At 42.8% G+C, this 22,737-nt stretch overlaps 1 protein-coding gene across 1 annotated transcript in view; it reads left to right on the forward strand.

Annotated features, from left to right (window-relative positions):
* The window catches only part of hcn4 (hyperpolarization activated cyclic nucleotide-gated potassium channel 4), a 57,692-nt gene extending 36,232 nt beyond the window's left edge, over positions 1-21,460 (forward strand). The window contains exons 5-8 of the mRNA XM_085907984.1: positions 1,564-1,710; positions 1,955-2,195; positions 10,855-11,019; positions 12,394-21,460. Of these exons, the coding sequence (XP_085764110.1) occupies positions 1,564-1,710; positions 1,955-2,195; positions 10,855-11,019; positions 12,394-14,864 (3,024 nt within the window). The 3' untranslated portion in view covers positions 14,865-21,460. The remainder of the gene's footprint in view (positions 1-1,563; positions 1,711-1,954; positions 2,196-10,854; positions 11,020-12,393) is intronic.
* Positions 21,461-22,737: the final 1,277 nt, after the last annotated feature.

Below are 22,737 nucleotides of genomic sequence, written 5' to 3' on the forward strand. Positions count from 1 at the left end.
GGACATTGTCTTGCGTTGTAAGATGAAAGCCAGGGGTAAATGGATTTATTAGATGCTGACAGTATATTTTCATGAATGTGAATGAAAATATAATAACCTCAGCCTTTGAAGCCTCACATGCTCGTGAAGACCCCGCCGTACTCCGCCAGCCAATCGGATGCCTGCGTTTTTTTTTTCTCCTCTGCACCTTGCCATTTTCCTTTCATCGTCACATCAGTAAAGTAAATTACCCTCGTGACACAAGCCATTCATTCATCCATCATATGGATGAAGTATTTCATTTACTACGGTCGTTTTACATTTGTTTGTCTGTCCAAAACAACCACGGTACAAACCCCAATTGCATTGTGTAAATAAACGTAAATAAAAATGGAATATAATAAAACGTAATTGATACACTGTAGAGGCAAGATATATAATGTCTTTGCTGCACGTTTAAAAAAAAAATGGCCATGTTTTCCACTGTCTTACATCACCTTTCCTTCTAACAACACTCAATAAGCATTCAAGAATATATTTTTTTTTACCCCATTCTTGTAGTTGCTCAACAGTCTGGGGTCTCCAGTTTTGTATTTTGTGTATGCCAATGCAGTTTCAGTCTAGTCTAGTAGTCACAATCAAATAAGCAAGGAGAGGTGTTGATATTTTTTCACGCTTACGTGAGCAAGTTTTCAAAAACCAAATATTGCACAGTGCGGTTAGACTCTGATAGCATGTGGTTAGAAGCTTTGTTATTGTCTTTTGTTTCTGCCTGTGATACTCTTTTTGGATGTGTGCTCTCTCTGCTAATGTTCCGTGCCCTCTTTGTGGCACGCCTGTCATATGCTGTATGTGGCGTCGTGGTGTGAAAGCTATTCCACAGATGTGTGGTGCAGTTTTAATGTCACGTTGGAGAGCCGTCCTGTCTTAGTACACTTTGGTTTACAAAGAGTTGGTCAGGATCCTGTCCGCTGTTGTGATAGCCTTTTCAAATTGGCGTTTACGAGGCTCAATGTTCAGGGTTCCCAGACCCAAAAGGTTTGCGATCCCCCGCCTTGAATCATCCCCTTCTCAGATCACTCGGTGACTGATATAACGAAGTTTGCGAGTGGGAGGGCTACCAAAGGTCATCCGAGCAGTTCAATGTAGAGATTGTAGAGATCAAAGTGAAGCTCTAGCATCATCAGATTTAGATTCTTTTTTCGTTGGAGGGCGTTTTCTTTGGTTGAGGGTCAAGGATGCTATCTGTTATTTTTCCCCGAGGGACCCGGCAGCGAGCTTTGATGTGCATTTCGGCTTCTCCCGTACACACTGTCGTGCTTTTGTTCAGAACAAACAGCATAAAGACTAACAGCACCTTTGACAAACTGAAACTCTGTGATATGTCTTTGCTGGTGTGTGTCTTTGATGTCAACCTCATTACAAGAGTCGGATTAAAAATAGCTAAGTATTATTTCAATGCTTTATTGGGTTATTGTTTGGGGTTATTATATCCAAATAAAACAAACTTTTAAAATGTGATTTTATTTTCACAACCAACCACCATGTATTGATGTCCTTTCCGGCTTGATTTTTCTCCCACAGTACAAGCAAGTGGAACAGTACATGTCCTTCCACAAGTTGCCGGCAGACATGAGACAGAGGATCCACGACTACTACGAGCATCGCTACCAAGGCAAGATGTTCGACGAGGAGAGCATCCTAGGGGAGCTGAACGAGCCACTCCGAGAGGTATGGCAACCGGCGTCTTCCGGGTGCGTGGATAACGACGCGCGCCCGGCATACGGAAAATAAGCCCGCTCGGCTACCGCTTGGCATTCCCCACAGTTCACTTCACATTTGCTGACATTTTACCTTTACACTGGCAATGATGGAGGATCTCAGGAAAGGAAAAACAAATGTCATTGTTTCCTCTAATATCCTTTCCTACGTGGAGTTGTGTCAGGTCATTGCATTTTCTTTCTGCGTCTCGCAGGAAATCATCAACTTCAACTGCCGTAAACTGGTGGCCTCCATGCCGCTGTTCGCCAATGCCGACCCCAACTTTGTCACCTCCATGCTCACCAAACTCAAATTCGAAGTGTTCCAGCCCGGGGACTACATCATTAGAGAAGGCACCATCGGCAAAAAGATGTACTTCATCCAGCACGGCGTCGTCAGCGTATTGACCAAAGGCAGTAAGGAGACCAAACTGTCAGATGGCTCCTACTTTGGTGGTAAGCAGCCTGCTTTTTGAATAATGCCCATTATTTCGCCGATATGAACTTCATTTGAGTTTCCGGTGGTGCGTTTTGTGCGGGCGCTCGGCACCTCGCTTAAAAATTCTCCCTCATGGTTTATGCAAGACTTTTCCCCATTTAATTCAAATCACAAGCGACCAATTCATTGTAGGACAAATGCTGTTGAATAGAATGCAGTTGAAATGAAGGAGTACACATTTGAATGTCTACTAGAGATTCAGACTATCACTTGGAAATTACCAAACCACTATAGGATTCATTTTTAGTTGAATCACTGCTCTGTATCATTTATAAAATCTGAAGTGGAAAAAGCTCAATAGCACCACCTACTGGATTTGTAATGGCATTATGGTTAATTATGCAAAGCCACTGCTGTCCGAGTCGACGCTGGAAGTTTGCCAAGGTCATTTTGTACTTAAGTCGAGTAGACTTCTTCATCGGGGGTCACGTTATGTGTGGCGGGCACGTGACACGTGCAGGTCGACACGGCCGCCATCTTGCCCTCACCAAATACTGATTCATTTGCCCAGCGACGGCGTATCATTTAGACGGCGCCGTTAAGTAATGAGAAATGGCGGCGAGGCGTTTGTAACAGCGCCCGCGACCCAACTTGCGGAAGTTTAATTACGCCTCGGCTGCTCAAGTTCGTCTGTGTGCCCTCTCGCTGGGGGGATTCCAGAGAAATAATGAAAAGATGGCAGGCAATCTTTCCTTCCTTCTTTCTTTCTCTGCACATGCAGAAAAAAAAACCTAATCAACATTCTCAGTAAACATGGCCATGCCTCTTTGTGAGGCCAAAAGTTGTTCTCTCCCTTCGCTTCGTCCTCGTCTAAGCTATAGTTCAAAGTCAAGGCAATGTTGCGCCTTCGTAGTTTCCGCAAAACATTAATCTCGGTAATGCATTCGTCCGTGTTATAGAATGAACACAACATGAATGCCTGAAGCGGAGTACACGCATAACCATTTTTAAAATCTAAATCAAATTTTCAAATGTGCTCCTATAGTGTGTGCTGCCACAGAGAATCCAGAAATACAAAGGAAAAATAAGTAGTAGTGGAAGAAGAAATTCAAGCGGCTAGGGTAACTGTTAGCTTTTCTGGAAATTACATTACCATTGCAAACTCTTGTCATTTTCTGACACGTTATACAAACGACCCAATAACCTCTATTAGTTTTGCCCAACAATTGAACAAGTGTCAAGTTGTTTCCTGATTGGATATACGTAATTTTCACGATCGTAAATATTGAACGTTACAATGGTTGCTCCCAACTGCTTTCAGTTCATGTTGGAGAAGATATATATATTTTTTTCAACATAATCTTTTAAGGACATCACCATATAAGTAACAGTGTTATTTTCAGAAATTGTATTACATGCTATATATACTTGGTTGTGTAATACACGTGACATAATATAAAGGTTCTAATACACTCCAGCTCTGAAACATAAAGTCACTCGCTTTGCTCTAATCTAAAGTCTTGGATCTGCAATCGTTTCTCTCCCGCATTTTGATGCTTTTGATTCCCACATTGTGTGTCTATTTCTGGCATTGCCACTCCTGTGGTGAGTGGGGTGGGGGGCGGGGAGGCTACTGAGGTAAGCCCTAAACCACAGGGAGTTTGTTACCAAACACGGGTTAGTCATTCATGAAATTAAATGGCGGGATCAGCACGTACATTTTGCTGTGATTGTCACTATCCGAACGAGTGGGAGTTGAACGGTAACTAAAATGGCAGTCCGGAGAAAGCAGATTTCCACCAAGGCTAATTAACGTTTGGATTGTCACCAGATTGTACACAGCCACTTTCTTAAAGTTTGTGTTGGGTTTTTTTTTTGTCCTAAAATATTTTTTACACTACTTCAAATGGATTTATCTAGAAATACAGCATTTTAAAAATGTTCACTCTTTTGGGGAAAATTTTGTGTTTCAAAGGTAATAGTGGTATCGGTGCTTGGTATTGGTGACTGCTCTAAATTTGAGTTCTCATTTTGGTATCGTTTTGGATAAAATAGTGTAATATCCCTAATAATTGATTTTTGACCACAAAATGTTGCACAGTTTCTTTCCTTGTTAATGGGTGGAAAAAATGTTCATTAGAAATGGCCATTTCACCTCTGCAATTTAGTTTTCTATTTGAAGTAGTTTGAAGGTAAGTCAAAAAGCATCAGCCGGGCTTTTGGTTTAGGCTGCAGTGAATGTTGTGCGAAACTGCACATCAGCATGTCGACAAAACCATGTTAGCGTAACTCATTCATTCATCGAGACCCTGAATTATTTACGCAATTATATGTACTCAACCGTCTGCTCTACTTTGTCCGCTACTGGATAAGCTTGAGCCTTCCAAATGTCTAAAGTGGACACGACATGTCCTGGACGGGAGCGTCGGCTTGGGCACCCAGCGATCCCGCCGAAAGGGGGAAATGTAATGTGACTGCAGCGCTAATGCCGAGGGACACATGAAATGCTGCCAAGCCTGCTCTCTGAATGCTGCTCTGGGCTCAGGAAGACAACATGCCCCCCACCCCCCACCCCCAACGCACCCTCATCTACCCTCATCCTCTTCTCTGCTCTCAGTATTGAAACACTTATCTGAACAGCATCGCCGCTGCTGCCCGTCTCGGCGGCCAGCCCGAGAATCTTATTGTAGGATGTTGTACTTCATCCTTTGTTGGCTGGGTAATTGTGGAGCATGGGGCTCCGTGACCTTGTGTTATGACAGACGGAAATGCTTCTCAAACGGCTGCCTTTGATTAGACCTCATAGGTGCCCCTTCTTATCCATTCAGAGATTTGGTCATCTTCTAAAATGCCACAAGATGGCGCCAAAGTCCCGGCTGAAAGAAAAGTAGTAATTGGTGTGAAGGAATTATGTTGACATGATATATCGCAGCAGAGACTCAAATATTTTTGTCAGTTATGAGCCCCAGTTTTTAGCGGAAGCTTTGGAGAGTCTTCGTTTCGTAGTGACTGCAAAATAAAAATGTTCCCTGACTGACGCTTGGTCTTTCCTCTGGTGGTCATCAACTTCCAAGAATGACTCAGTAAAGCTGGGGTCAGCTGCCTTGGGAAACCAAACCATCTGCTACTGGCTTCCTTGTCTGCTCCCCTTGCAGCTCGTTCTGTCTAACTCCATCTTCATGTTTGGCCTCCAAAGTGAATCGATCAAACCCTACCCTGCTGCTATTGTTTGATGTGTCTGCAGTGCCCGAGCTCCCTCCCCTTTTTTTGTAGCAAAGCAGCTTGAGACCTGCCAAGATTGTCCACCATGCTCGGCCATGGCCTCTTATTTGTAGCACTCCAGCCCTCCGGCGAGCAAAGTGCCTTCTGCTGGAGCCAGATATTTCAAAATTTGACTCATCGGGTTCAGAGTGCCTGCTGTTTTTCCTTGGTGCCCGAGGTCGCGTGTTTTCTTGCTTTATTTCCACGACAGAGAGCAAACCTTATACTGTGTTTCTATTTATATAGATTTATCAAGGTCATACAGTAGATATGTTCTTGTCTATAGATAAAATAATTTATATGCCCTTTGTTAGTAAATTAAAAGTGACAAACTAATAAATTGGCATATATCACCCTAATTCTAAGCATAGTCAATGAGAGTAAAATCACAAATGTATTTAAAAAAAAAAAAAAAAACATGCAAAAGCTTGCATGTCTATTGTTTCCTCGTGGAAACAGGAGAAGTTTGAGTATGAATAAAATGTATTAAAATTCTAAAAAGAGAAGTTTGAGTATGAATAAAATGTATTAAAATTATAATAGTTGTTAGCAATGTGTAAATGAAAAGCTAGGAAAATACGTGTTATCATTTTACCCCCAAAGAAAAAAGCAAATCATTTTAGTTGTTTTATTTCTTTAATGCAAAAAAAGTTGATAAAGTGGCTCAATAATGTTATAACACAATAAATGGCCTGTAGATTCATGCTTTTTACTGCCTTGTCTAATATTTGCATCAAATGATTCCACTTTGTACAAATTACTGTCAACAGCCAATGAGGGAACAATATGACAAAGCAAGCAGGCGAGGCTTAAACAAAAGCATCAGCCCCAGTGCAACGAAAGTATCAGAAAGAAAGACTTTTTCTTTTTCTGAGGAGGTAGACAGTGTCCAGTGGCCTGGCTCGGGAGGTCGAAAGGGGGGAGTTCTGTTACAGTGTGTAGGAGGCAGATGCGAGCTGACAAGCAGGAGCTGGAGCCCAGGTGAGCGTTGCCAGACCAGAGCAGAGCAGAGCTGCTGGAAACGGCCACATGATCACAGTCCAAGCGGGCCCACGCGCATGCACCCGCTCATTAATTCACATCCATGCACACTGGTGAGCACGGACAATGTTTGCTGTGCTTACCTCAACCGAATGCAGGACCATGTGCACTGCAAAAATAGGCTAGTGTTTGATTTTCTCCCCAAATGAGTGCAAGTTGTAAGCAGGTGCATCAAAACGTGTGCGATCATTTTCAAATCATTTTATCAAAATAAAAGCTTTATATATTATGCCCTGTATTTTATTTTTCATCACAACCATAGACTGTAGGTATAGCTAATTATAGTGGGTGAACCCTCACCTGTATGTTCTTCACAAATGCAAATATTTATATTTTTGTTAGCTATCTTCGGCTAAATATATATATATATATATATATATATGTATATATATATATATATATATATATATATATATATATATATATATATATATATATATATATATATATATATATATATATATATAGTCATATATATATAGTCATATATATATAGTCATATATATATAGTCATATATATATAGTCATATATATATATATATATATATATATATATATACATACACGCGTTTAAAATGCCTTTTTCTATTCAAAAATGTTTATTCCACATTGGCAGTTCCATGGTTCCGTCGTTTTCAGGTCTATAAAAAAAATAAAATAAAATACATTATTTCGAGCTAGTGGGGTTTTTTTTGTTCAGAGAAGTGTATACTATTCATGTCTTTTTTTTTCTTGTCTTTGAGTATCGAAAAGGGCAAAAGCAGCATGTAGTGCATGTTGTCTGTCCTGAATCTGTTCAGCCTGTGTGGCAAGTGCGTTACCTCATGAAGAGACAGCTTTATTGACCGACTTTAGCGCTGCTCCCCCCCACCCGCCTCCAGAGCGGATGCAGTCAAGAGAAAGTCGATAAACAATGACGGAGAGGGCGTTGTTTGTCCGTGGACCGTGTAGCCCTGTCATGAATGACACAGTGAGCGTTGAGTATGTTGTAAATTGACTGCATCTCAGGCGAGGGATAAAATGGAGATTTTGTTTATTCTCAGAAACATGCAAACGGGAATTGGGAAAAGCAGTTGGATGGGAACTGAGTCCCCCCCCCCCCTTGAGCAGATGGTGCAATGTTCTCGACTCTTTTCAGCTGCCATGCGGTCAACTTGGTCATTTGAACTTTGTCGCTTTGAGGGTCGTGTGGTTCATTTGAATTGGTAGCCAAGATTCTTGACCTAATTCCATTGGACTTAGTTTTGCTGTTTTTACTTTTGGTTTAACGCCTTTAAAATGTGGCTAATTATGCTGCGGCATTGTGGACTACCCATTAAAAAGAAAATATGCCACTATTTGCATATTCTAACTCTATATTGCCCCTGCCTGTCACTGGTGTAGTTTTGACCTTGGTATTTTCTCAACAAGGTCAAAGAACATTTTGTCATCGAGCAAGATCCAATTTTCCTTGGTGTCATTCAATTTTGATGAATGCTTTGTCTCATAAGTGTGGAAGAAAAAGATTGGCCTCTCGCCAAACACGTTGGCGGCCGAATATCTCCGCCAGCCCAGATACACCAGCAGACACGGTGGGAAAATTCATTGCGTGGCCACATTCATTTTCCCCTTCATATGAGAAGAATTTCTCCTTTTTTTCTCGAAACGCTTCTTCAAATTGGACGATATCACGTGTAATGAGATGTTTAATCTGCAGCCGGTTATCTTGTATTGCGACTGGTGTGGTGTTCATTGGCGCTGTCGCCGCCCCAAATAACGGTCGACGGCTGATCTCATTGTTACTCCAGACCGCACAGAAATGTACGATTGGAGATGGGGATGGAAAAAAGAAGACGACGACCGAGGTTTGATAGCAAGACAGGCAGAGCACAGGCAGCGACATTGAACAGGGGATTGTCCCTATTTTGGGAGCCTTGTGATGAGTCACAAGTAAGCATGAGAGTTAATATGCGGATGCAGTTTCATTCATAAATCCAATGATTCAAACTCATGAAAAGCCACTGAGAAGTGAACACTGCAGAGATGTTTTGCTTTTTTTTTTTTTTTTTTTTTTAGTCTTTTGATTTAACTAATCAAAAATATATAATAAGCTTTCTTTGGAAAGCAGCAATGGTACACGCCACTAGCGGTGCTAGGATTTTTTTCTTTGGGGAGGCCAAGGATATCTTAGGGAATCTACAAACTAATTTCTTCAGAAAATGTTGATTAACATTACCGGTCCGGATAATCATGTTTTTTTGCGTGCGTGTTCATGAAAACACTCCAATGCTGAAAGAAGTTTCCACTGTAGCCATTTTGTATTTATCGCATGTTAAGTTTGAGCCTCTTTTGCAGTCTCTGTTATTTAAGGACATTAGTCCTGCTCTTTTTGTTTCTTCTTGAGCGGGTTTGCTACGGCTCCCAACGCCACCGCGGATAAAATTCTTTCTTTCCTCCTCGCTTTTGTATGGCCCCCGCTAAGTATGTGAGCTTGACTTGTGTGTAAAGACCTGTCCACGAGGCCAGAGGGCTCACTGCCTGCAGCCCTCGCAGCTCATCTTGGCCCCGCCGGCTTCATCCAGAAAGCCACAGGACAAGAGGATTTAATACAGCGCTGCGGTGCTCCTCTCCAGAGGGGATTACCAGTGCGATGCCGCTGCCGGCGCCGCTACAGCCAGGGCTGCCCCCGCGAGCAACCACTTACAGTGCACGCAACGCACAAACACATGCAGGGTATTTTTAAACTCGCCTATTCACAGCTGTCTTCTCCACTTGGCCATGCTCTGTTCAGCCATCTCCTCTTTTCATATGCACTTCATGTTCCTCACTCACATTCTGCCTTCAATGTCCATCTCATATTCCGAGAGCTACTTTGCACTCCATCACATTTTAGAATTCTGTACAGTATGATCAAGACACCAAGCCTTTCTTTTTGTATTTTGTATTCCACGCCGTTCATGAGGGGAGCTGGAGCTTTTCTGAGCCGATTTGGGACAAGGGTCTGAGTGTTAGAAACATTTCAATAATGGACATTTTTGAGAAATAAATCTTGTCGCAAGAACAATCCCTAACCCGAATATTGAGTGGAATTACGACTTTGCTACTATTTACTTGACCTTTCTGATCTACCTCCCAAAATCGCAAACATTTAGAAAAACTGGTTCAGCACAATAAATAATCTATCAAAAAACTTTGCAAAAGAAACGATGCAGGTGAGAAACCTAAAACAAGAACCCGATGGCCTTTTTTTCAAACAAAGTGGGTCGCCTTGCTGAGTAGCATTGACGTGATGTGCCACGATTGTTACCAGCCTTTAACGCAGCCTCGTCATTGCGCTCAACCTCTCGCCGACATTCTCACGCGCCGCCATCATACCCTCGCAGCCAAACATAAACAACAGCCGGCGCTACAAATGTTTTTATTGATTAAAGGAGACGTGGCCTCGCGAGCACCGAGGGATCTGCGTATGTGTTTGCCAACATGCGGAATATGAAGGGGATAAACGGCAAATGGCTTTCTGAGAAAGAGACAGCGGGCTAGCGGGAAAAGAGATGAACGCAAAACAGATTTGGGATGAAATGGACGTGTACACACCTTCACATCCTAACCCACACATGGAATACAACCCCCCCCCCCCAAAAGTTAGCATTTACGGCATCCTCGTAGGTGCATTCGTATCCGCATATGCATATATATAGAATATATAGCCTCTGTTATCACCGCCACTTACACTGGAAAGCTCTCATGAATAAAATATGCACACAGTGGCGCCGATCATGCATGCATGCATACTCATTCTGTGCAGACACCAGCGCGAGCACACACACTAACATACATGTAAATGCATACGGTACAGGCAGATGCATAAACTCAGTACAAACCGGTTAAATGGACCATTAGTTTCTTGAACAGCTATGTTAGACGACGGCCAATAGAGCTCACTGTTTGAGGGAAGTTGTGTTTTTGTTCCTGTAAATTTGAGACTTTCCAGGGAAGGTTTTGGGACACTGTTTATGAGATTGTAGCGTGCGATAACATTATAGGTGATTCGAGAACCTGCAGCAGGTCCACCGGATGGGTCATGCAAATTGCTGTATGTGAAAAGTCCTTTTATTTATTTTGATCATACACTGGAATAGCATAGTACCCTAGCGGGTAACATATCGCATTCATACTTCTGTGTTTCTGGAAAACAAACTGAAAATTTGCATATTTTTTCCATTTGTGCTCAAGGTTTGATTGCCTGGTGTGAGTTCCTGAGAGAAAATGTGTTGTTCAGTTCAGTCATTCGGCCACGTCGCTTTGTGTGGTTCAGGCGTTACTGCATTAGCAGCTAACGATGAGACACAATGACTTCACAAATGTCATGATTATTATTTTTTGTTTTGTTTCCAGAGATTTGTTTGCTGACTCGCGGCAGACGTACGGCCAGCGTGCGAGCCGACACATACTGTCGTCTTTACTCGCTGTCGGTGGACAACTTCAACGAAGTCTTGGAGGAGTATCCCATGATGCGACGGGCTTTTGAAACAGTTGCCCTGGACAGACTGGACAGGATTGGTAAGGATCTTTCAGCATGATATCTCTTTTAAGAAACATACATTCAAACAGTCATTAAAACCCTGATGGCTCTGGAAGCCTTTCACGTTTTTTTTTCATGGCGTAAGAGTACTCAGCCAAACCATTGGAAACTTTGGTCAAAGCTTGTGAATTCCCCGTTTGATCCCCAATGCAGACAATTGATATTCTCAGCATATCCATCAGTCTACTCAAAGCCCCGTTCAAATAAAATATTCACAATGAGAAGCACGTCCGTATCATCACTCAGCCATCGCTCGCCTGCTCAGTTTTATCCTCGGCTATGTTTAGCAAGGAGTAAAGAGACGTTCCTTGTGGGGGAGACTCTTTGTAGCAAACGACTGCTTTGAAAATATACGGTGGGCTGATAGTGATCTTAGAGATGGTCTTCTGTGTAAGGCCCATTCTCCTGCCCGTACGTCCCTCTCTCCCTTAATAACGTCAGCGGCGTACCGTATAGCGCTGACGCACAAATTAATGACTCCGTTGATGGACTTGCACAATCTGATTAGAGCTTTTGCGAGCGATTAGCAAGCAGGTGGATGGGGAGTCATCCTCGGAGGAAGCACCCCAGCCGAGCAGAGCCACCGGTCATAACGACCGATGGCTTGATCTGCATCTAATTGCATTTGGAATATCTCGGGCTTACTCAGGATGGAATTGAGGATGGCAGGCCTGCGAATTGACCCTGTCGCCGCTCCACTATGGTTAATGGACTTAGAGGTCAGAGTTTTGCAATGTTTCAGAGGGAGGTGGAGTCACCGTGTCTCGATGACCTTGTTTACCCTTGAGAGACTTGACTTGGAGAACCTAGTCAGCAAGCCAATAACAATCTTGAATCAAGTAAAAGAACCACTGCTTTAAAATACATTAAAAGAAGAGGTAAAACATCAAAGGACAAATGTGTAATTTGTTTGTTTGTTTAAGACCGCCCCCCTCCCCGCCAATAGGCAATGACTCATAGGAAGGTTTGTTTGTATTTAGTCCCTTTGTTACTATGGAATCGCACAGTCAGAGCTCCTGAGACAAAGACCTTGAGGCTGTCATGCTTTTCGAGCTCCTGTCTCTGGGTGGTTGTCTCCCACCTGTCTTTTATTGTTGTTTCCCTTTGTCTTCACTATGGTTTTCTAGCCCATTGCATTTTGCAAAATCATTGTTTCTCTTTCCTGAGCATTTGATGTGATTTCCTCTCTACAAGTTGTAGTAGTGATGCTGTCGAATGAGTTTGTTAGATGAGTACATTGAAAATGTCAGCAGAGCATTATCTGCTGACAAGAAATGCTCATTCTTGTTTTTTCTTCTCTTTCTTTCTCCCATATCACTCTCTGTTTGTGTGTCTGTTTCTCTGCATGAAAGGCAAGAAAAACTCCATCCTGCAGCATAAGGTCCAGCATGACCTCAACTCTGGTGTCCTCAACTACCAGGAGAATGAAATTATCCAACAAATTGTGCAACACGACAGGGACATGGCCCACTGTGCCCACCTCCTGCAGAACGCCCCTCCCCAAACGCCACCGTCGCCCACACCTGTCATCTGGGCCCCGCTAATCCAGGCGCCTCTCCAGGCGGCGGCCGCCACCACCTCGGTCGCCATCGCTCTCACGCACCATCCCCACCTCCCGCCGACTCTCTTCAGGCCTCCGGTTTCTGTGCTGGGGTCCCTGAAGGATCCCCCCAGTGGGCAAAAGAAGTTTCACACTTTTGGACCATCATCACCAGCTCTTGAATCTGCTGGGCAATCTCCTGCCAGCACACCTTCAAAACGACGCACAGGCGTGGACATGTCCTTACTGGCCTCTTTTCGGGCTCAGCACGTAGCATCAGGTTCAGGGACAAATAGCTCTAGCCAACAGGGTTCAGGTAGTGGAAGCCACCGTGGACTGAATGAGACAAAGTCAGGGTTTAATGTAAGCGGGTCCTCTGCACTTCCTCACAGACCGTACTCGTCGTCTGGTTCGCCCTCATCTAGTTTGGCCCAGCTGCACTCGCAACCGCAGCATCAGCAGCCTTTTCGCTCCACTACTCCTCCTTTGTCTACTTTCTTCCACCAAACATCGACAGGTGGAAGCACGGGGTCTGGGATAAGCGGAAGTGCAGTCGGAGCCTGTGGCGGTACAGCGGACTGGCCTCTGGGTGGAGCAGTCGGAGGGTCTTTGGAAGGGCCGAGCGGAGACGATGGAGGATGGGCCAGCGAGGACTTTACAGCTGCAACGGCTGAAGCGAGTTCACTGAAAATCTTTAAGTTGGGGGCAACAGGGGGTATCTCAGGGGAATCACTTGGGGGGCGTTCCGAAGGATCAACGAGTGGTACTTGTGGTAGATCAGCAACAGGGGACTCAAGCAGTGTTACCTGTGTTTCAGTAGCAGAGTCAGCCAAGAGATCTTTGGGTGGGGTCTCACTTGCATCACTAGGAAGGGCTTCCGGAGAATTACTCATAGGGATGAGCACTGGCAGATCGTCAGGGAGAGCTTCTGGTGGTTCGTTGGAAGGAACTTGTTTAGAATCAATGGTATCAGCCACCACTGCAGGATCATTAAGGAGGCCTTCAGTTGGGACAGTGGGAGAGTCCTCTATAGACTTCCTGGTCTCTACAACCGTTGCAGGGTCATTAGAAAGGACTTCCCGTGGGTCAGTAGGTGGGACATCTGAAAAACTACTCGTAGACGTGACCAATAGCGGATCGCTTGGGTGCCCCTCTGTTGCATCCAAGGTTTCTGGAGGATCAGCTGGAGGGGTAGCTGTGGGTTCCCTTACCGGTCTTTCGAGTGACTGTCTGATATCGAATCCTGGAGGAGGATCTCTGGGAAGGGCTTCCAGTGGAGCAGCAGCTAGCTTCATAGGGGTAGGTTCAAGTGGGCCAGGAGGAGGGGGTATTGCGACACTTAAGAACAGGACAACAGAGGGCACAGTAGGAGGCCATGCAATGAGTGGCCCTTCAGGGGGGGCCTCTGGTGGCTCCACAGGACTTAATACTTCTTCACGTTGTCAGAGCCCAATATCTACTGTTTCTTCCAGCCCCATGCCAGGACAGCTTCTCTACAGTCAGCCACCTCCCAAGCATCCTCAAGTGACCCCCTTGCAACAATTCGCTGGAGGAGGCAGGACTACAAGTAGCTTGAACCTCCTCCACTCTCCTCCACATAGCTCCCCATCTTCAAGCAAAGGACAGAATGGCCAACAGCCCACTGAGGGTTCACCATCATCGCTTGGGCATTTTAGCCTGGCAGGTCTCCAATCTGGATTTCTTCCACACCAGTTGTCTTTGGAGAGGTCTGCCTTGGCTTCCCTGGCCCAGTACGGTTCAGCCAACGCCTCACCATGCCTTACTCCGGTAGCACCGAGCCCGACTATTCAAAGTCCTGTGACAAGCAGGACTTTCCACTTCAATGATCCACCCAGTGCCACAGGATCCCACAGTTCTCTGTTCATGCCTCAGTCTTCTCTTCCTTCGCATCCTTCGGTCCAGACACACACCGCAGGAAGAGATCCGCAGCCCGGTCGTTTTTCCGAGGATCTAAAGCTGCTATCGAGCTCGCACCCATCACTTCCCCAGGAGGTAGCCCAGGCCTTTGGCCACCAAACTGCTTGCTCCTCTGCGGAAACAGGTTATTACCACTCACCCTTCTCCTCACCCACTTTAAAATCCAAACCGTATAGCTCAGTTCCCGGTCATATGACTCCACCAGTCCAGCTTTCTCCGGGCCGCCCCCATCAGACTCACTCCCCCGGAGCCTCGCCATCCTCGTCACTCCGGAGGGGCTCCTCTGCCTGCTCGTCGGATCTAGAAACTCCAACTGTCCGCTCAAAGCTTTCTTCCAATTTGTGAGGATTGATCACACCCTCCTGTGCTCCTCCAGACTGAAATGCACACAAACTTTTTCACGTTGTGAATTGGTGTCATTTTCATTTATCAGATGTCACTGTGTTCCGCCTTTTATTTGACCTTCAATTTGCTGTGATTTAAGAGACACTTTACCAGGTAACACTGTTTTACGCTTTGTCCAATTCTTATTTATACGTCATGTATATAGATAGAGGTATATTTAAGTGATACATTAATCGAGGAGGGTGTGAAAATTATCTCTATTTAAAGGACCGTCATTTCTTTACGGGAGAGGGCAGTTCAATAGACAAATACTCATTTTGTCTGCAGGCACCTATGCACTAATACCTGCATCCAAGGCTTTTTGTGTGTCTCAGCAAAAGCAAATCTACATTTTTTTTGCTAAGAAGACACATCATCTGGGATCTCATATTGTTGATTCTCAAATGTATAGACTGTGCTTATTTATCACGTGTATGTGTGTATACCTTTTGAAACCTTATGACAAAAAGATTTTCGGAAACCAAAAAAGACTTCCAGTAAGGTTTATCCACCCCTTCGCCCGCTTATTTTATATCACTTATTGTAAAAATAATAATGATGATGCTTTTGAAAGCAGGGCGAAGAAGGGCACAAATGAGCTAGCCTCCATTACAATGTGGAGATTACGGTAGCGTGCGTGTCCCAACAAACTCACTTTGTCTTCCAAAACCATACCGCTGAACGTTTGTCCGACACCCGTGTTGTTTCGTTCTTCCTGAATGTCTGCGACTGTTTGTGAGTGCGCGACTCAGCAGGACAGTCAGATGCAAGGCAACTTCATTTTTTTGTTTTTTGTTCTCCACTTTGCAAACTAGAACTTTCATTCAGCACATGTACAGACATGAAAGTTTATTGTCAGTTGTCCTGATAATTGGCCCAAGTGGTGGTTCACCCTCCAAATTTGAATTGAAGGCAACCTTACTTCTTTGAAAATATACCTTTGATTTAATTTAAATGGATAAACTGCAATTAGCATGTCGTGCGTTGTAGCACTCGGACCATGTAATAAAATACAATTCAAATTTTCATCACTAATCAACATAAATCTTAATATGCGGGGTTTTTTTTCTTCGACGGCTGCTATCTGGTCAACGTGGGCGTGTCTAAGATGTTAAATGTATGTAAAAAAAAAAATTACTGTAGCACTAAACAAGACTGTTGTGTCACTTAAAAATGGCAATCGGGTTCAATATATTGGACGTGTTTTTATCAGCAGACATTTCTGTTGCTAAAGTGGCCTTTGGAAAAAGTTGATTAACATTCTTACATGCTTACAATGACCTGGATATAAGACTTGGTAAGTTCAAGTAGCATCTTCCCCAATGCAATACTTTAAGTGTAGCAGAAAGCATATGTAGCATAATGTTAGTGCAATTGAGACCATTTGGGTGCAGGGAAGCATAAATTAATTTGAAAGCTGTTTGTCTCCACGAACTTTTAATTAGTACACTATTTTAATTCCTGTTTTTTCATGCCTACCCAGGGGAATTGTTCCACGGAGTGGATGTTGCTCAACTTCCCCTAGCTTATTATGTTGGTCTTAAACAGCAAAGTAGTTGACACTCTAATGGCTGCACTCTGTTGATGCTTCAAGACATGATTAATCAACAATCAGTTCTTCTCAATCAAATTATTGACCTTCACTGGATTATCATGCACTTTATTGGATAGTCTTTAGAATACAAACGTTCATTTTTAAAAATATCTTAGTCCATCTTTAAAAGGTCAGTGACCCGACAAATTACAAGGGGGAAAAAAAATCAGCTTGTTTGTTCTTACAGCTCTTCTCATGTGTGGTGTTCTCAAATAGACCGACACAGCACACATAACACAAATGATGCAATCGCAAATTTTGAGCAGGTTAAATAAGCAGATCAGGAACGGTGGGGTGTGGGGGCTCACTAATTCAGGATAATCGCTTAGAATAGTCTTTGCTGACTTTGATTGCAAAGGATGGGAGATTTTCAAATTTAACCAGATTGCCAATTTGGGAAAAAATATTTAGGCAAACAAACAAGGACAGGGATGTGGCTTGAAGTAGTTGGTCTGCAGCTCATCACGATATGCACAGAGCCAGGCAGGTTCCTCTCCCACAGCTGAGTCCCCATCAACTCAGTCACAGCGGCCTTATTTAACAAGACATGTTTGTAGTCCCTTGACCCTCACAGACTAACATGGAGACACACACACACACACACGGCCACTCTGTGACCATCTCCCCCTCATTAACACTTCTCCACAATTCCAGTAATGAGGTGCAGCAAACAAGCAGGACGTGACACTGCTGTATATTTACAAGCATGCAAATAGAAAAGCAACAAGAATGCGTCTTAAATACCCTTAGGATTTGATTTTTGATGAGCAAAATGTCATTTCACCTTTGGGAGTTTGATTGCCTATGTTAATACATCCACATAAATCAAATGAGACAAGAAATATTTTAGGTGACATATATGGGAGAATAAGAGAAAATGTCTTGTGTATATGGGAACACATTTAGTGAGACATATTTGGAAGAATAAGGGAACAAAATGCAAAAGGTAAATGTAAAATATAAAATTAATTTTATTTTGTGTATATGGGAACACATTTAGTGAGACATAGTTGGAAAAATAAGGGAATAAAATGCTAAATATAAAATAGAAAATTAATTTTATTTTGTGTATATGGGAATACATTTAATGATACTCTGTTAATGTGTGTTTGGAAAGTTCAGATTTTCATGGGAGCCAATGGGTAACAAATTATAACAGAGCACCCAAACTTGCACAAAGCTTAAATTATAACTCTCACCATGGTTTTCCGCAACTTTGTAGCTGTATTCTACCTTACAAATTTAGCTTGAATTACAACTTGTAAAACCTCAAGGGTGTTGGATATTCTATTAAAAAGTTAGCCCAACACTTGTACATCACTTATATTCATAAGCTTTTTTTGAGTGTGATTGCACCAAGTTGGTTTATTCTTACAGAATTACATCATATATCACTACCTTTCCTCTTCTAGTGGCTCAAACTCCCAAAACGAAAAAAAAAAAAATCTGTGCCAGTGTGACTCATAACTGTGCGTGGAAAGTCGTGTCGCGCGTCTACCACCATCCAGAGAACCAAAGGTTGCAGAGACCGAGCCCTGGGGGTGTTACGACAGAGGACGGAGTGAACGCTAAAAATAATTCCAACTTCGCTTGAATCGATTACGATTGCGGCGAGAGGAGTCGGGGGGCGTTGGAAAGGTTTGAAGGTGTTGACGTGGAAGCACAAAAGAGTACCTTGTAATACTCGTGCTGATAAAAGACAGGTTTGGGCGTCTCGACTATTTGGTTTTTAAGGAAGGTAGCGCCAGAAGGCATTAGTGCGATCTTTTACAGAGATCAACACAATCCTGGAATTGATTCGTTATAGTCTTCTCCATTGTAACTTCTTACAAGAGATGACACCATCTCTTAAAAGCATGGAATTTGTTGATGGAAGATAAGCCGTTATTTTTTTTATTTTTTTTTCTCATGACCGTGCTTTGCATTTATGTAATGGAAATCAAAAAGAAGTGGGAGGCAGCTGGGGTTTCATAATAATAATCCTCCGGGTCAAGAACATTTCTCAACTAGCGGAAGACTGCGTAATCTGAGTGAAAACCGTAAAAAATCACCTAAACTGGAGTAACAAGATTTTCACCTGACAGCAATGTTTCAACTTGAAGAGGATTTGCTATTTCTATCCTCCAAGACTATTTGCGTAACGTACTAGTACAGCGCTACATCAGCTGGGAATTACATGGGAAGGCAAATGGAAGGAAAACAACAACGAGGCTGACTCACTTTCTCAAGCAGCAAACCGTTTTCATAATGTCTCCTCGTCACCCGTCAGAAGAACATGGCAGTTTGAGGGCAGCGCGGGAACAAAACAAAACAAAAAAAAACAATGAAGGCCAGTGGAAGGATCACGAAAGCTCACAGTGTTGTGTCCAAACGCTTGCGGCCATCTTGTTTGGAAGTCTGTTTATTGATCTCTTTGCTTATTCTTTAGCTGCGTGTCCTCTCCGTGGTATTTATTAAAAGTGAAAGTGTGAAGTCCAATTCTAAAAGTCTTTGCTTTACTTGGTTGTGAAGTTACATTTTGCTTGCTGCACCTCCAATTTAGCCACCTAATCTTTACCTCCCACTTCCCTTTTGTGCTGCCCAGCTGGTGCGTGACTATTGGTTGATGAATCAGCGATGCACAATAATGGAATCGTTTGCTGTGATTGAGGATTAGAGGAGCGAAATCGAACCTGCATTTTGAGCCGGGGGAAATGAGGCATTCCACTATACGCCAGAAGTCTTGGTACACAGCTTAGAACTGATGGATCAAGATGAGTCAGATCAACTTTTCCGCCCCTGTAGTCTATTTTCTAACTTTTTTCCTATTTCCATCTATCCGTAAAAATAACCGGAAAAGATTCAATAATTTTTGGGAAAAACACAAATGATTAAAGCAGACTTGATATCCACATTCTGTCTGCCATATTTAGTCTGTACTACATCTGGGTTATGCTAACACCGACCTGCTAGATATTAAAATCCAACTCAGTCCTGTTTTTTTTTTTTCTATTTTTGGTATGAGTCTGAAGTTAAAACGAAAGAATGAATGATACATTCACCATAATTCACGTTGTACATCCGAATAAGGCCCTTTGACACGGCCTTTTATTTAGCTTCCGCGGCTAATGCGAGCATCCTCTTTTGCCGCTCTACTGAGATGGAATGACACGAGGGTAATGTCGCGCTGACCGCAAAGTGTACAACGAATACATTTGTGTATGTGTGTGTGTGTGTGTGTGTGTGATGTCGGGCAGTTTAACCTGCATATGACCCAGTTTAAGAATAGCACGTAGCAATTGATTCAGAGAGCACGGCCGGATCCTTCAGGGTAGTAATGAGATTCCACTGTCAGGATCGTGGCTCACTTGTCAGTGAGAATCTGCGTTACTTCTCACTACTGCCTGTTTGTTTCAAAACAAATATACATATGTGTGAACAAAAAAGGCAAAGATGCACATTTAACATTGTCAGCTGGAAAGAATACAAAGCAGAACCTCATTTTTTGTGAGGCGACAACGTCTTGAAGCCTCCTTTTGTTGAACCCTAATTCTGTACTATAACCCGCGGCATTCTTTCAACTGTACTTATATATTTACCAAGCTTAGTATTTCCATAGGACCTACTTATTGTATATTTATGTATTTGTTTTAGATTCTAATAACTGATGTCATCACATGTACAGTTGTTGACATATCCATTTTTTGGTCATAACGAGAATATGAGATGTTCTACAGGGAAGGCTCAGCCTCAGCCTGTGTGTATATGATGTGTTCAAGGACACACGAGGGAGAGCGACGTTTTGAACGCTCTTGCTCACGATCAAAGGGATTATTACAATGATTATTTTCTGCTTTTAACACGGGATAAAGCAATAACGGACATGTGAGGCTGGTACAGGACTGTATGTGTGTGTGCGTGCGTGCGTGCGTGCGTGCGTGCGTGCGTGTGTGTGTGTTTGTGTGTGTGTGTGTGTGTGTGTGTGTGTGTGTGTGTGTGTGTGTGTGTGTGTGTGTGTGTGTGTGTGTGTGTGTGTGTGTGTGTGTGTGTGTGTGTGTGTGTGTGTGTGTGTGTGTGTGTGTGTGTGTGTGCGTGTGTGTTTGTATTTGTCAGTGAGAGAAGCTGGAGCCACCAATGCATTGTCGATAAGCACACGTGCTGGATGAAATCATAAGGTATAGAATAAAATGAAAAAGAAACAATTGCTTGGAGTATGTTTTGTCACTTTATCAGGTCCACCTGCACGATCTTACGTAACAAGTGAGCAAACTTTGATTTGGCTGACTTTCACCACAAACTAAACCATTGATAATATTTATATTTACAATTATTCCAGATTACCCACTACCTTATTTGATCAATTATTATTATTATAACATAACATACAAACATAAAAAAAACAAGGAAAATATTTTTTTCCCTCCTGTCAATTGACTATTTTTTGTGGGGGTTTTTTAAGAGCGAGGCGAACAAAAAATAAACAGCTGATTTAATGTGTTTGCACAAGGGGGCACACAGTCACCGTTTTAAGGGTCTGTAAAATGTTGGGCAAGTAGCCACGTCATCTTTTCAAGGATACTATAATGCTAGGTTTTGTGGTTAGTATGCATACTGTGTAATTTGTAAGCGGATGTACCAATCTCCCAAGGACTCACATAAATGCCCACTAGACATTAAAAATGGGATGGAATTGATGACAGGTTTTCGATTCTATTTCTATTTTTTTAAATAATGAATGAAGAGGTCTGCAGCAAAAAGGCCACTTTTTTTTTTTCATCAGGAGCTAAAGGGCAGGTGCTTGAGCACCACCTAGGGTCCATGTGTGCAAGAACCTACATCCAAGCAGACTGGGCAGCTGTAAAACACCTGGGAAAACATCTTAAATTTATTTAAGGTAAAATAGAGGCAGGCTTAACGATGTGTGTCCTCATTCAACATAAATGAATGTGATTAGTTATTCAGAGGTGTAATTTTTATTTATATTTTAACAGGGGTGTGTAGACTTAATATATCCAGTGTACATAGGGGAGCAGCTGCCCACAACAAGCGGTCAAGAGGCAGGTGAGGCTGCTCAGACTGCCACTAATGTTGCCAGATTGTTAGGGAAAAAAAAAAAAAAAAAAAAAAAAAAAACAGGACAGTGCTGTTGTATGTGCCCCTGTGAGCACTCAACCATCTGCTTCATTAGAATTCCCCTTTGAGGTAACCTTCCTATCTCCAAGAGCAACTCATTGAAAGTGAAGTGCTTTGTTTTAGACTGTCTATTGTAATTACACATTATTCTCGTCCTCTAATGCCCGCCTGCCATGAGGCGCTCGGCTTTTGAGACTCCAGGCGACCATTTGCCATGTGACCGGCGCAGTAGAAACACACGTACATGCGTCCGTGTGTGTTTCCTCCGGGACATAGTTAAGGGCCGACAAATTTCTCGGCTCTCCTGAGGCTTTAATTAAGGCTGGATAAGGTTATTTTTTTGTCCCGGTTGAGTTATGTGTCTTTTAACATGCACATGTAATTTAAACAGCTGTTCTTTTACATTTTATTCCACTGTCTATTCTATCTGGGTTGAAATAGATGTGTGTTGTTTGATTTCACGTAATCTTTTTTTTTTTTTTTTTTTTTAATGCTTTGTTTTACATTAGTCTTTTTTATTATTATTTTATTTTTCCAATGTATTGAGTATTTGTCAAGTGCTACTCTGATGGTGGAAATAAAAATGGCTAAGGTGAAGGAGCTCAAAGTCAATTGGGCCTTGCACTTCCTTCATGCCATCCTGCACCATGGAGGTGTCCATCAAGCTCTAATGCCCTCTTTTTCAGCTTGGGGGGGGATAATCTGCTCTAGTTCTCCTTGGGTCAAACTCAACAGTAATTAATCCTCACATTACCCTGCAGGCTTCAGGGGTAAAGCACTGTAAACACTTGTGCCCAATATTTTTTTGGCTCCTATTTCATTTCTAGTCATTGAGCAAACACTCTGCATGCAGCCACTTAAATATTGTTGTACTTGAATTTAATTGCTTTAAATTAAAGGAGTCTATTTAGTAGTGCTAAAAAATAGTGTCAGACCTGCAACTGCGAAAAGACAACATGCTTTTGGGCAGGTCTATTTATTTTTACAATTTGCCTTCATTCTGTGACCTGTTTTCTTTGTTTTCTTTGCATTTTCTTTCTGTTTTTATGCCCGTGGCATGCGAGAGTCTTGTTTTTTGGCAGCACTCAGTGCAGAGCACTCAGCAAACTGACACAGTAACTACAGCAT

Source organism: Syngnathus leptorhynchus, chromosome 3 (assembly GCF_054491065.1).
Source record: "Syngnathus leptorhynchus isolate UIUO chromosome 3, UIUO_Slep, whole genome shotgun sequence".
NCBI classification, from domain to species: domain Eukaryota; kingdom Metazoa; phylum Chordata; class Actinopteri; order Syngnathiformes; family Syngnathidae; genus Syngnathus; species Syngnathus leptorhynchus.